Source organism: Microplitis demolitor, chromosome 7, assembly GCF_026212275.2.
Source record: "Microplitis demolitor isolate Queensland-Clemson2020A chromosome 7, iyMicDemo2.1a, whole genome shotgun sequence".
Lineage (NCBI taxonomy): Eukaryota > Metazoa > Arthropoda > Insecta > Hymenoptera > Braconidae > Microplitis > Microplitis demolitor.
In genome coordinates this window covers 3,818,298-3,832,481 of record NC_068551.1, presented here as the reverse complement: position 1 = coordinate 3,832,481, position 14,184 = coordinate 3,818,298, and the positions used below count along the sequence as shown (strand labels likewise).

General features: G+C 32.7%; 1 protein-coding gene across 5 annotated transcripts in view; it reads right to left on the bottom strand.

Moving 5' to 3' along the window:
- Nucleotides 1-14,184, bottom strand: part of LOC103577048 (ecdysone-induced protein 74EF) — a 64,658-nt gene that overhangs the window by 19,775 nt on the left and 30,699 nt on the right. The window contains exon 1 of one of the 5 annotated variants that reach the window (XM_053740866.1): nt 34-1,301. The exons of the other annotated variants lie outside the window; for them this stretch is intronic. Coding sequence (XP_053596841.1) covers nt 34-352 — 319 coding nt within the window. The 5' untranslated portion in view covers nt 353-1,301. Of the gene's footprint in view, nt 1-33; nt 1,302-14,184 lie in introns of those variants that run through there. 5 annotated transcript variants of the gene reach the window in all.

Genomic DNA, 14,184 nt, shown 5'->3' with positions numbered 1-14,184 from the left:
AAAACGGATTTGGGTCTTATCTAATAAACTCACGGTATCGCCGCATGAGGTTTTTCTTGTAAGGTTTTGTTCCAGGAGGCCTCGTCCTGCTCCTAGTGACATCCTTGTGATGGTTATCTGAGCACGAGTCATCAGAATCCTCGGAGCATGTTCTGTCTTCGACCTGAGAATATTCAGGACCAGTCCCCAAGTCCCTGAGTCTGAGTGCGTTATCGCAGTCCTCAATCTCCTTGCGGATTTGAATCTGCTGGGTCTCGATTTCCCGCGAATCGCCTCGTTCTTCTTCTTCACGCGAGTACTCTGCGAAGTCTCCCACGCGGACACTGAGGTCCAGAGGTTGGTCTTCCAACATTTTTACTAACTTTTTACACGTTTACTTTAACTCCTTTTATTTACCAACTCGTAACTATTTCCTTAATTATTATCTCAAATAAATTTTCTCAAAGTACAGTTACTAATTATTGAATCCATTCTTCACCGCACTGTTCTTTCATTCATTCCACAAAATCTCTCTCTCTATATATATATATATATATATATATATACTTATTTAAATATATTTGAACTATATATTTTTTAAATTTTAAACACATAAATTTGCACTGCGATAAAATCACAATTTTAAGTTTAAATTAACTTAAAATTACCCAACAAAAGAATTTTAAATTCAATTGTCATTTAAAAAAATTTTTTTTAATACTCCAGACAGGGGGAGGGGGTAAATTAAGTCTCCCGAGAGTAAAGCCGGCAAAGTTAATACTTGATATTTTAAAATATGAATTAAAACTTTTCGGAGTAACACTTAAACCGGCACTGTCATCTCACTCACGGCTTTATGTTTACGTTCTTTGACACACTGACTGACTCGCATGGTCTCGGGTATTCGTTGTGCAAATTAACGTTTTATGGATTATCCATATATACATATATATACATATATATATATATATATATGTATGTATTGGGAAACTTGTTGATTAAATTTTGAAAAGTAATAAAAGTGACTCCGAAAGTGCAACTATTTATAAATTTAAAAACAAATTAAAATATAATGAATGATAAATTATAATATTCACACATTGACGGATCGCGGACGGGAGTTAAATATTAAATGACAGTACTCGACACAGTGATAAGTAGTACCAGTAGTGACAGACCCGCGAACTATACGCTCGCCGTTGGCACACTGACTGACTCGGCGCTTACGAGTAAGCAAAAGCCAGCCCACTAGTCCAGCCGCGCTTGTTCACTCGTTACTCGCTACTCGACTCAACTCCAGACTCGCTCTCAAGTCTATACTACTCGTACACTACACGCTCAACAACAGAGGAGGACCGACTCACCAGTATCAGTACCAGCGTATCGTACTATAGACAGACGAAACCAACAGTCCCTCGACTACTCGACTCAACTCGGCTCGGTTCGTCACCCGTCATTTTTTCTCGCCGGCAGAACTCTGGCAATTATTCTCACTTGCTCGCGCACCACACACCTTGTCCGCGACCTAACCATGTGTATGCCGGATAACCAGTCGTCGATGTGAGCCATCTCTGTGGCTGTATACTATACTGTACAGTGTAGTAAGTAATGTGCGGCACTTGCCCGTTTGTCAATTACCGGCGTCGCGACGCCTTAAGAACCTACCGCAACGTTCACCAATACCCGTTTCATTTTCTTACACCAGTTCCTTTAATGGCTCGCTCCTGTCTTTTACTTGCGTTTAACTACTCCGAATTATTTATGTGAAAATTTATATGCATATTGGAAAAAATTTTCAGAGTGAATGCAAATTAAGTTTGGAGCAGATGACTATTTATTTATTTAATTCCTTTGGAGTAAAATTTATTTTAGCGCGAAAACTACGGATTGGAGTGAACGTGGGTTGAAATAAAATCCAGATCACTTCGAAATCTGCTGAAAAAAAATTCTCTATTTAGTTCGTATGCAAAGTGATTTTTTTGACTCCGGAACTTTGAATGATGGAGTAAATTTTAAATGGATGATTACTCCAAAAAGATTTTATTTTTTTACAAAAAATTCCAGGTCAGATGCGAATTGAAAAAAAATCCAGATTACTCCGAAACTACTCCTGATTTTTTAAAAATGTTTGTTGTTTGAATAACTGACCTTCGGCAATTCTTATCAACATGATAAACTTTGAATTTGAAATAAAAAACAAAATTTTCAGGGCTAAATTAAAAAAATAAATAATTTTTTAACCAATGGGGTGTGGTTTAAACTTTTAGATAGAATATCTTTACAATGAACAGTATTTTTATTTATATTTATTTTATTGAACGACACTCGCACGCAACGAGCAATCGTATATAAATTGTCCGGGTTATCGTCGGAGACCCGTTATCGCTCGCTATATCTCATTTACGTAGTGATACTGTTGAGATTCTCTCACTCTTGGGTTAGGAGCGTTATGCTACTCACGTTAATGCTGTGTACACACATACTGACAACATAACAATGTATTGGAGTGTCGAGACGACAGTTGAGAAAGACTCGTCTTAAATAAATTCAGTAGATTGTCTGTATATGTATGTATGTATATGTATGTATAAAAGAAAGAAACAAAAAAAAAAATAAAAATAAATAAATACTCGTCTGAGAGTATCAGGTAGACCGCAATCTTATCCTCGTTGGGGCCGCGACCACGTACCCCAACACAACGATTATCCAAGCAGTGAGATTTCATCCCGGAGAAACGCTGACTTAACGCAAAAACGTTTAAATATTTTTATTTGTCTAAGTATTTATATATATATATCTTAGACCGACTCAAATTTGAGCCCTTAATATCAATATTAAGTACTCTCTCATTGCGATTTTCTATTTCCTATTTAAATAATATGGGAAAAAAATTTAAGTTTGGAATTTTATACCGGAAATGGCTCAGTGTAGATGAGCTAAGGGTATAATTTTGTAGGGAATTAAATGCTCTACAAAAAAGTCTCTTATCATTTTTTGATAAATCCATTTGTTGAAAAGTTGTTTGAGCTTTAAGTCAAATTTGGAGTAAATTTCAAGATCTTTTTACTTTCCCGCCGAAACTATCAGACTTATCACAAAATGTCATAAGACCTTTTTTGTAGAAAATTTCATTCTTTACAAATTATCTCTGATAAAGTTTTTCAAAATTTTGCATTGTTTTATAGTTATTTCCATTTTAATGTCCAGCTTCTGAAGTCGATCAGAACACTACTTTAAGAACTTGACATTGAAATGAAAATAATTATACTTATATATATGTATGGATGAATGTAAGAATAATATGTAATGTATGTGTGGTAAATTAGAGTTTAGAAAAATAATTGAATTTTTTTTTGTACCCCTGAATGCGGACTATTCAAAGAAAAAAAAAATAACCAGTGACTGAGAGAAAACGCGTAACTCTCGCCTGCGTTGTAAGACGGTGACGAGTAAGACGACGCCCAATCCAGGAAAACGACAACCATAAAACCGATTTCTAATTCATCATACTGTAAGACTGAATCTAAGTCTGTAAGCGTGCCTGTGTATCGTTATATTAGTTTGGTTTAGTTTTATTTGCCGATGAGGGAGCGCGACCGTAATCGTGCAAACAGCCGGAACCAGGTTCTATTGTGTTCCTACTTCTAGACAAAAAAAAAATTCCCAGTTAAAAAAAGAAAACTAAAAAATTAACTCGATTGTTTGAAGTTTTTTCTAAGCAAAAAACACAAACGTATAAAGGAGCGAGGGTTTTTTTTTTTTTCAGAGATTTAAAAATAAATTTGCAGATGTGCGGAGCGAAGGTAACTTTCGGAAGATGATTTAAATTAAAAATATGTTATTGTTATATTATATATCAAGGATTAAAACAATAATAAAAATAATAATAATAAGGGAATGAGAGGTGGAACTAGTAGAGTATTAACCAGCGATTCAGGCCGAGACTAACGTGCACTTTTCCTCGGCACGTTTCTCTTCGCATCTTTGCGGAAAAAAAATATATAGAGACACTTGTCAATTAACTTTAACGAGGGAATCAATGTGTAATGATCGATGTACGATCTCTTTTATTGCTAGTTAGACGACTTGGTGTTTACACAAATATTTATATATTTATTTAGATATTAATATGTATGACATGAAAAATAAAATAATAAAATGAGAGTAAATGAATTTCCGCACGCGTAACAATTGTCGGCAGACGAAAATAATTATAATTATAATTGCATGTATGTTTATTTTATTAATATTATAAGCTCTGGTTACTCTTGATACAGTTTCTCATGATGTGAGAAAAATAATTTACTTTCCTGTCAGTGAAATTCTCGTGCTTCCGGTGCGGCATAAATAAATCCGCGAGAACCCATCGGCAATTATTTTTCACTTTGCACACAGACACTGGTCTCTCAAATAAAAGTGTTTCCATTCCATAGCATAGCATACCAGCAACTTCACGCATATATATTTACATACATGTCATACATATTGAAGTAAAGAGAAATAAATGTCTACAAATAGTTACAACAAGGAGGAAGAAAAAAAAAGAGAGAGATAAAAGAATTGATAACATAAAAATAAGCAACAGAAATAGAAAATAGCAAGAGCGGATGACGCCTGGTTGGATATTCCTTTTCCCAGCCGGTCGTGGTTGCATATAACAAAGTAAGCAAGGTGTCGGAAACCGTGAAGAAGTCGAGAGTTAGTTGGCTCGCACGACTTTTCAAGGGCACGAAGAAGAAACCCCTTTTAGTTTGTTGTACTATACGCAAGTCCGCGAGAACCGGAAAGATTCCCCCAATCCGCTACTTCCAAGGTCCCGGCATCCCAACTCCACCTCTCTATCGCCTCTATACCATCTCATGGAGTTTATTTTACACACATGCACCATCAACATCATCAACAACAACAACAACAACAACAACATCAACAACACCATTTATATTTATCCCTCCTCTTAGCGCCTAAGCCATAAATATTTTTATCGCTGAAAAAATCATACCCGGAGCATTTAATATCGCTAACAAGAGAGCTATTGCCTCGTATAATATATACATACATATACGTATTTTAATTCATGTACTCCCTTTACTCTATACTCTGTCTTTGTCAGTCTTACTGTAAAAATTACTAGGCTTGTTGGGCGCGAGTGCACCACTGGGCCAGTGTGACTCGTCACACCGCGAGTCGCACGATCATCCAGAGTATGCTACAGTACACATATGTGCTGGCATTTCTTGCCCGTCTATATGTATATATATATGATATTGTATGATATGACTTGTATTGAGTATAATATGTCCATATATATGTGTTATAAATATATGTGGTTGCGAACGTTGCGGACACGGTTGCATGTGCAGCCTGGAACGCGAAGTTTAAAAAGGGGAAGTCGGAGTCAGCGGCAAAAAGGCGAGGACGCCAGCCGGCTGAGGAGAGAGGGCGACGAAGACGACGCATCGATGGACGGGAGGTGCAGCGAACTCTTCCAAGGCCTAATCCCCACTTCATTGCAACTGACGCTGTTGCTGCTGCTTTTGCTGTAGCTAAAGCTGCTGTTCTTTGCTCTACGCGTCTCCCTGCTACGTATTTTTGACCCCTCTGCTGATCGCCAAGCGGACGCCTCTTACACGATATATATTTACTACACTAAATTGTAATTTTTACAAATATAAGAGATTTCATTTTTCAAATTTCAAATTTTTTATACCCAACTAATAATTTTATATATATATATATATATGTGATTATTTTTGTATTTCCGCTAAACGTTAATTAAAAAATAATAAACTTTATTTTTCGATATTTGTTATTATCAAAATGAAAGAAAAAAAAAAAAAAAAAAAAAATTATTTCTATGCGGCAATTAAAGTTTAAAGATAAATTCTATCTTTGGCCAAGAATATCTAAATTGTTTTTTTTTTTTTTTTTTTTTTTTTTTTTTTTTTTTTCATAAACAAATTATTTATTTATTAAGTTGATAAATATAAATATTTATTTATATTAGTTTTAATTTATTTTTCACGTCTGTTAGCATTTCCGCCGGAGTGTGCAGTCGTTTCGTGGAAACTCGCGGAAGGCCATCGGCTCGTCGACTTGGCATATCCCTTTCTCATCCTTGAAGAATACCTCTCCTATACTTCTCATCATGCAGAGTATAAGAAGACCAATGTAAAGAAGACAGTAAATATAAATAAAATGATAATTTATGAATTTACTTGAGATTTAAAAAATAATTGCTACTACTGCTGGTTAAAATCTTTATCAAGTGGAGCAAATCTGTCCGTGTTATTGAATGAGACATAATATCCGACAGATTAAGATGCATTATAATAATACTATTACTATTACTGTTATCATGTGTAAGAAAACATTGAAAGTAGAAAGTTATTTATCGTACTGAGTTTTAGTATCAAACATATAAGGAGTAATGACACGCGTGACTTGGATTTTACTTTTTCACTTGATGCATTTTTATTTTTTTTTTTATTTTATTACAATCCTAGTTACTGTGCGATCATGATAGACATATTTATACAAAGAAGATCATCAACGTGTGGTCCGATAGGTTGCATTTACCAGTGGGTACGTAACGCGGCCGCACAAACGCATGCTAGCCATGGCCTAGATAAACCGCCACTACTACTTACGACCGCGTAGCGATGCTTCTACTACTTTCCGTTGCACTCTATCGCGTGTCTAGCAAATTGCTTGAATCCTTAAATCTTATTTATTATATTTTTTCTTATACTCACTCATACTCATACTCATACTCATACTCATACTTATTATTATTAATACTCTTGAGTTAATTATTAAACAGAATTTATTGAATTTGAAATATTGTAAGGAGTAATCTGACATGAAATATTGATTTTTCTTTTTTGATACCGAAGATATTGATTAGAATTTTTAATTCATACTTTATAAGATTAAAAAATAGTTTAAAAGTTCGAAATTTAATGACCCATGACATTTACGGTCATAATAGCCCGCCAAAAATGCGGCATAAGTAATTTGAAAAATTATTTTAAATAAACCGCGGGAAAAATTATTTGAAACTTTTTTTTTTCTGGGTGAATTTAAAAAATTTTTTTTTATCAAACGTCAATTTCCGGTTAAATTGAGTGACATTTATAAGAGACTGAATTTTTGCATAATTTTTATTGATTAAATTTTTAAATAAAATTTGTAAGAAAAGTAGGGGAGAGGTAAACTTCAAGACTTTGAGAGTTTAAAAATTTTATTTATAAAGATTCTTGACTTTTTTTTTTAAAAAATAATTGGTAAACATGAAATCATAGCTCCTTTTATTTTTGGCCATAAACAGTGACATAAAAAAAAATGTTTTTTTTTTTTCTTTTTTTTTAATGTTTTATCTTTCGAGTTTATGAAAGAAAATGAATGTTATAAAAAAAAAAATAAAATAAAAAAAAAAAAGTAGTGATTCTGTAGACTCATATTTATATTTATCAATTGATCATATTTTAAATATTCAAAATAAATAAAATTAATTTAAAAAATTTTAGTATTTGAATTAAAAAAAAAAAAAAAAACTACAAAATTTTTTGAAAACAAATTTTTTGAGGCAATAATTTTTTTTCCAGTCCTAAGAAAATTTTATTTCCAATTTAAAATGTAAAATTTTTCTTGCGCCAGAAAATAATTTTTTTTCTGTATTAAGTAAAAAAAAAAAATTGCTAATAGTTTAATAAAAACGTATGTAGGTAGTCTTGCGGTAATTGATAGAATTGTATGTGTACTCGACTTAAACGTACACATTTCAACAGAGATTTTCTCGAGATAAAGAGAGAATAGGAAATGGTATTGACGGTGGATTGCATGAGTTTAAGTAAAGCTATATCACGCGAGTAAGTCTCAGTCTCGCGAATTATATATATATATATATATATATATATATATATATATATATATATATATATATAAGTAAGAGCGTAGTGAAAATATACAGGATTTAATTTTCTTCATTACTTTATACAATTTATGAAATTCATTTTCATTTGCTCTATAAATTAAACAACTCAATAATCACTTACATTATTTTATTCTACTGTATTATACTCAAAAAATAAGTAATACAGATAAATATAGTACGATAACTGAAGACGTGTAACCAAACAGTCATCGACAAATATTTGATAATCGTATGTGTACACATTAACATGTGTGGAATAATTAATTATCGATGATTAATGATATATTTAATTTATTGACTCAAATTGTTAAATTAAAATGACAATAAATAGTATTTGATTTAAAATCGCAAAGTTGATAGCGATTAGATATGCAGTGAATCGCGAAAAAAAATAAAAAAAAAAAAGCGAGATCGACGCATGCGCCTCGGTAACAACGCACGTGGTAAGTGCAAGTGTGTCAAGGCGCGACCTGAATTTTCCTACTACTCTCAGTACTCTAGTGCACAAACTCTCGGTCCCCTCTCTCCCCTTTATTTGCTTCTCTATACATATCAAGCTAAACTGATCGCTCACTTCTCTCCTCACTGACGTTTCTCTACCTGTTACATCTACCTGCTATCATTTATATGGCTAGATTACCCACATATATATGTATTCAATTTATATACATATTTATTTACTACATACGTGTATATATTTATATATATACATATATACAACACATAAATAGACAAATAGACAGTGTGTTCTACTGATATACCTATTTATGATGATTCTATACCGCGATTAATTTTTTTTTTATTCTGCAATTGCTTACCTCTGCTGTACTCCATACTACAGAGTAATGCAAGTATACAACAGCTGAAAGTACCTCACTCTCACGTAAAAATAGCGAGAGTCGTCACCGCACGGTACCGTGCGTCGAAAGCAATTCCTACTACCCCCTTCCGTAAATTATTTACCCGATTTAATTATTTCATTTTCTCGTTCATTTTTTCCATGCCCTATTTTTTTTATTTCATATTTTCATTACACAGATACCAGATATTTACATTGTATATTTACACTGTGCATTGTTTATTGTACGGAAATATTTTACGCAATACTGCAATTTCGCGCGTTATTTTTGTTTGTTTAAAGTAAATGTTTGATTTGAATTTTATTATCTCGAAAGCGAATGTATCGGAAATAAGATAAGGCGCCGATAGAATAGATCGTGGAATTGAGACTAATATATAAGGGAATGAAAGTATTATTTAGTAGAGGGCGTATATTGATTAAGTGTTGCTGACCTACGCCTATTATCCTTGACGAAATTCACGTCCTTTGGATAACCTTATATATTTTTTCGGTGACGTCCTATCCCAACCGTTGTATTAGACGAAGCTATTTTTCGTTTGCGATACGATAATACCTCGCCCTTGTCTGTTCACGCAATAACTTTTTTTTGTTGCTGCCTTTTTTTACGATCCCTTATTTTTATCGCGACCGGAGGTGAAGTTTTTTTGGTAAAAAAAAAAATCAAGTCTTTTATTATTTAAATAAAAATAATAATAAAAAATTTTTACTGCCTCTTATCTCTTATCTTTGGTTTTTAACTTAAATTGGTTTGATACAAAAAAAAAAAAAAAAAATAATTGCAATAATTAAAAATTGTTAGATAAAATATGTTTATGGACAAAAATTTAAAACGGATAAAAAAAAATTTTAAATATGAAATAATAAAAAACATTTGTTCTATTCTGATAATTCCAAACTCTCACTGTATTATTTAAACGCTTTCGTTAACTCTCGCACGCGAAAAAAACGTTACTCTGATCGGTTAGACGTCCTCATTTTAAAAGAACGACTTTTTTTAAAGAATACATTTATGTTGAATTGATTCTGCAGAAACTTGACATCAAACGATAAGGTATGACCTTTTGCAATTTGTTATCGAGTTAATAAAATACGGCTGCGCTTAACAAGAGAACTGAGGACAGAGGACACTTTGTACACTACAAATCTACTGGTAATTTTTTTCTTATCATCGCGAGTAACAAGTGCATCTCTCAAAGGACCTATGACATGGCTGCGATTGACCCGCGGTTTTTATTAATTTTAAATCTCAGAGGAAGTGGAAAAGAAAATTTATTAATTTAAAATGAACTTTTTTATTTAAATCTTATATATATATATATATATATATATATATATATATATATATATATATTTTATATATAGGGATTTATTTTTTTTTACTGCTTTAAATAATTCAACTTTTGCGGCAAAGACTTGGGGTAACTTGATCCATACCCACGGGGATGATTGAAGGTGTCAGACAGGGCGTGGTCGTCCTTGAACTTGGTTTTATTCACCAGAAAGTGGGAAGAGACGTAAAAATCTCAATTTATATTTTCTCTCTTTCCTGTCTAGCTTTTCGCTTGTTCCAGTTACGCACAATTTTCTTTTCTGCCGTATATATTTTTATTTATATCAATCAAATTATTTTTTGCCACATGAAAAAATTTGACTTTTCCAATTCCATTAGAAAAAAAAAAAAAAAAAATATTGATAAATTTGAAATGAACAATAAAAAAATTCGGTGCCATCTTAAATTAGAAATTTTATTTTCAAGTAAATAAAATTATTATTTTTTTATTTAAAGCTGGTTTAATATTCGTTCGTTGACACTAACTCATCAAGGTCACCTTATATATATTTTTCTTATTTAATTAAAAACAATTAACTGTCCATCAACTTCAGTATAACTTTTATCTATAATTTTATTTAACGATCAGTTTTTAGTTATTTTCAAAATTCTCACAATTGTTTTCATCCTGGTTACGTCACTCACATATTTGACAGCCGATATTTAAATGCCCATCTGACATACAGTAAACTTTAAGCTCTTAAATTTCCTAAATAAAAATAAAACCGTCAAATGTTATCGCGTACTAAAAAAAGTTAAGGAGAGTCTAAAAAAAAAAAGTGTCAAGAAATTTGACATTGAGACTTTGTTATTTTTGCGTCGCACGTAAGAGGCTGAGGTGAGGATGCGTGAGGAAAAGACTGTCTTCCTCCACTCGGTAGTCATGGTGACTGCCGGGTAACTCGTTGTGGTCGATCGATCTACCGGGGTCAAGGTTGTTCCCAAATATTTAAATCTCAATTAAAGTCCGCGGTTTACCAGCTCCCAAAACAGTCAGCCCGCAACAATAACTTCGAAGTCTTATCTTTCACTGGATATCTTTTATCATCCATTAATAAATCAGCTATTCAGACTAACAATTAGTCATTTTAGTTATTTTAGTTAATCTACTGAAGGTTTAAAAAATTCAATTAGAGAAGGGGGCAAAATGGAGTACTTGAGAAAATACTTTCGAGGACTCAAATACGCAAAATCTTTTTTTTTTACATTCAAAGTAAATAGAAAAAATTTTTAGTTGCCGTTAAAAATTTTTATTTTTGTGGGCAAAATAGACATCCTTATAAAAAATTAAAAAAAAAAATTTCTAATAGTTTTTATCATAAAACAAAACAATAATCCTAAAGTTATCAGACAATTAGCAATTTTCGGATTTTTTTTTCAACAAGTCAATTAAAAAAAAAAAAAACTAAAAATATGCACATGTAGAAAATTAAAAAAGCTATAAGTGCAATTTTTAAAAAATATTTTTTTTTTTATAATTTGTCAGTTTTAAGAAAATCTAAAAATTATCAGACGTCGGCTAGCTTTAGTATTACATCAAGTCATTAATATTTTTTCCAAAATTTTTTCTTTTAATTTTCGGGTTACCCCTCCCCCCGTCCCTTAAATAAAACTTTTATTCCAGCGTAATTATTAATTATCTAAGTTGAAAAAGGAGATCTCAGTAAATAATTTAATTTACAAAGGGTTGTTTTATTGAAAAGGCCAGAATTAAAAGTCGCAATCGCGGAGGAGAGCTACGTCATAAGTGGTTTTCCCTCAAAAAATTAAACGCGCAAAATATATAAATATATATATATATATACCATGAGTGTAACTAAGGGGTCAAAGTATAAGTCGTTGAAGCAGCCAGTCAGCAATCCAGCCAGCCAACGACCGTGACCTTGGTAGTGTGCGGGTTATCGAGCGCCAGGATTGCCAGCAGGAGGACTTTCACTGTTTCTCGAGCCTACTATTCCACCCACTTACAGCCGCCGGAACTTTCGCTGTTGTCGCGCGCATACCTCCCTCTATTCTCACTCCTCTCGTCCTCAAAGTCCCTATTATACATATACACATATATATATACATACATACATACATACATACTACACGCTCAGCTCCTATTCACTGGCACACCAAAGTTGAAACGCAGATCCTTTATGCTCGAGTTTACTTCTTCGCCCAGTCTGACCCCTCATCATGAGTCTAGACTTGAGACATAATGTCTCTCCCTCACGCCCAGCAGAAAATGACAAAACTCGTCAACTTTTAAACCTAAAATTATTTCACCCTCATGCGTCACTGACTTATTATTATTTTACCTTACTTCGCTAATTTTTTATTTTATTATTTATAGATTTCGTCCATCGATAATCGGTGGAAAGACATCAAGAGTAAAAGAGTTAATTTAATTAAAGCTTTGTTTTAAAAAACCCCGCGAATTTATTTTAAATAACCGACAAGATTGAGGAAACAAAAGGACCATTAGTTCTACGTCAGTTATTTTTTAAGTTCTCAGTATGTACTTTGATTCTTTTTACAAGGGTAGAATTTTTCTAGTTAATTTGCTAACTAGACTGACTTTCATATAAAGTTAATGTGGGTTTTTAAATGTTACTTTGTTAATTCTCCACAAAGGGATTTAAATAAATTAATAACGCGGACCATATGCGCAAAAATAAAATTTAAATAAAATATAACATGATTACAAGGTAAATAAATTTTTCCTGACGTGTATTGACGCACGTCTACGTTTCCTATAATCGAGGGTATGAAAACTACTGCGTGGTTTCTGGTAGTGGTTAGAGGGTTAGTCGCGTAAAAAGTAAGGGAAAGGACTCCCGGGGGTAAATCGATAAAATCGCCCCAGACGACCTTGGAGAGAGCAACACACCCTCCAGTCACCCGGCTCACAACCTCCAAAATGTCCGGACGTCTCGACGCCTAGTTTCTATTCAATCCAACCTTATTTTTCTCACCACTAAACTCCATATACTCATACATATATATAAATTTCCATGAGCTCAAACGGTTTCCTTCATGTCCTACCTCACGTCCTCAGCATTTGTCAAACGTCTAAATAAATAAAGTACATAATAAAAATAATAACAAACAAAAAATCGATATAAACTTTTTTTGTCTACTCTGTTATTATTTTTCACCGCTTTTTCTTCCATCATTATTACAACTTTTTTTTATGGTTTTATTGTACCTTTTATTCTTTGTACGAAGCCGGACGATAATATAATTTAGCAAGTTTTTCACGATGAAAATTACATGAAGCGCGTGTATATATTATGAGTTTGTAACCAACGACAGACGACAAAAGACAGCTAATATGAGGATATAGTAAACTAATATGCATATATATGTATGTATGTATATGTATGTATACATGATAATAGTATGTGAAGAATGGACACAACTACAAGTAATAAAGAGAAAGAATGTGAACGGTAGTTGTATAGCCAGTAGGGACACGAAGGGACGAGGATGGTCTTGTGTTCTAAAGGAAATTAGCATGTCTGAGTGAGCTTCGATCACACAACCAGGAGCTCACACAAACCTCCATAAAAATAATCCATGTATTGAGTCTTAATTGTACAGACCAGTGAGGCTAAACCACCCAATGTGTCCGTGTTAATGGGCAAAAAAATATATATCACTTTACGTCAGATTAATTTTTCTAAAGCTGACGTGCACAATAAAAAGTTTTATTTAAATAAAAAAAATATTTAAATAAAGGAGATAAAAAATTATAAAATGGATAAATAAAAAATGTCAGTGAGGTAAAAAATAAAATGTAATTTGTTTAATCACGTTTGTCCGGTGCGGTGGGTTGGGTGTATCATGTAATCCAAGTAAAGATTGCTTAGATATATAATACATATGTATATATATTTATAATGTGTATTTAAAACCCTGGAAATTCTCAGACGTGCGTGTATATCAGCAGTCACCGAGGAATTACCGATAAATCGTGATAAATAGATTTAACTTTTTGTTATCGCATGCAATGATTACTGAACGCTGGTATGTGTCAAGGCCCTCGCGCCAGTCTATGCTCTATGCTAATAGATTCATTGTAAATATATATAT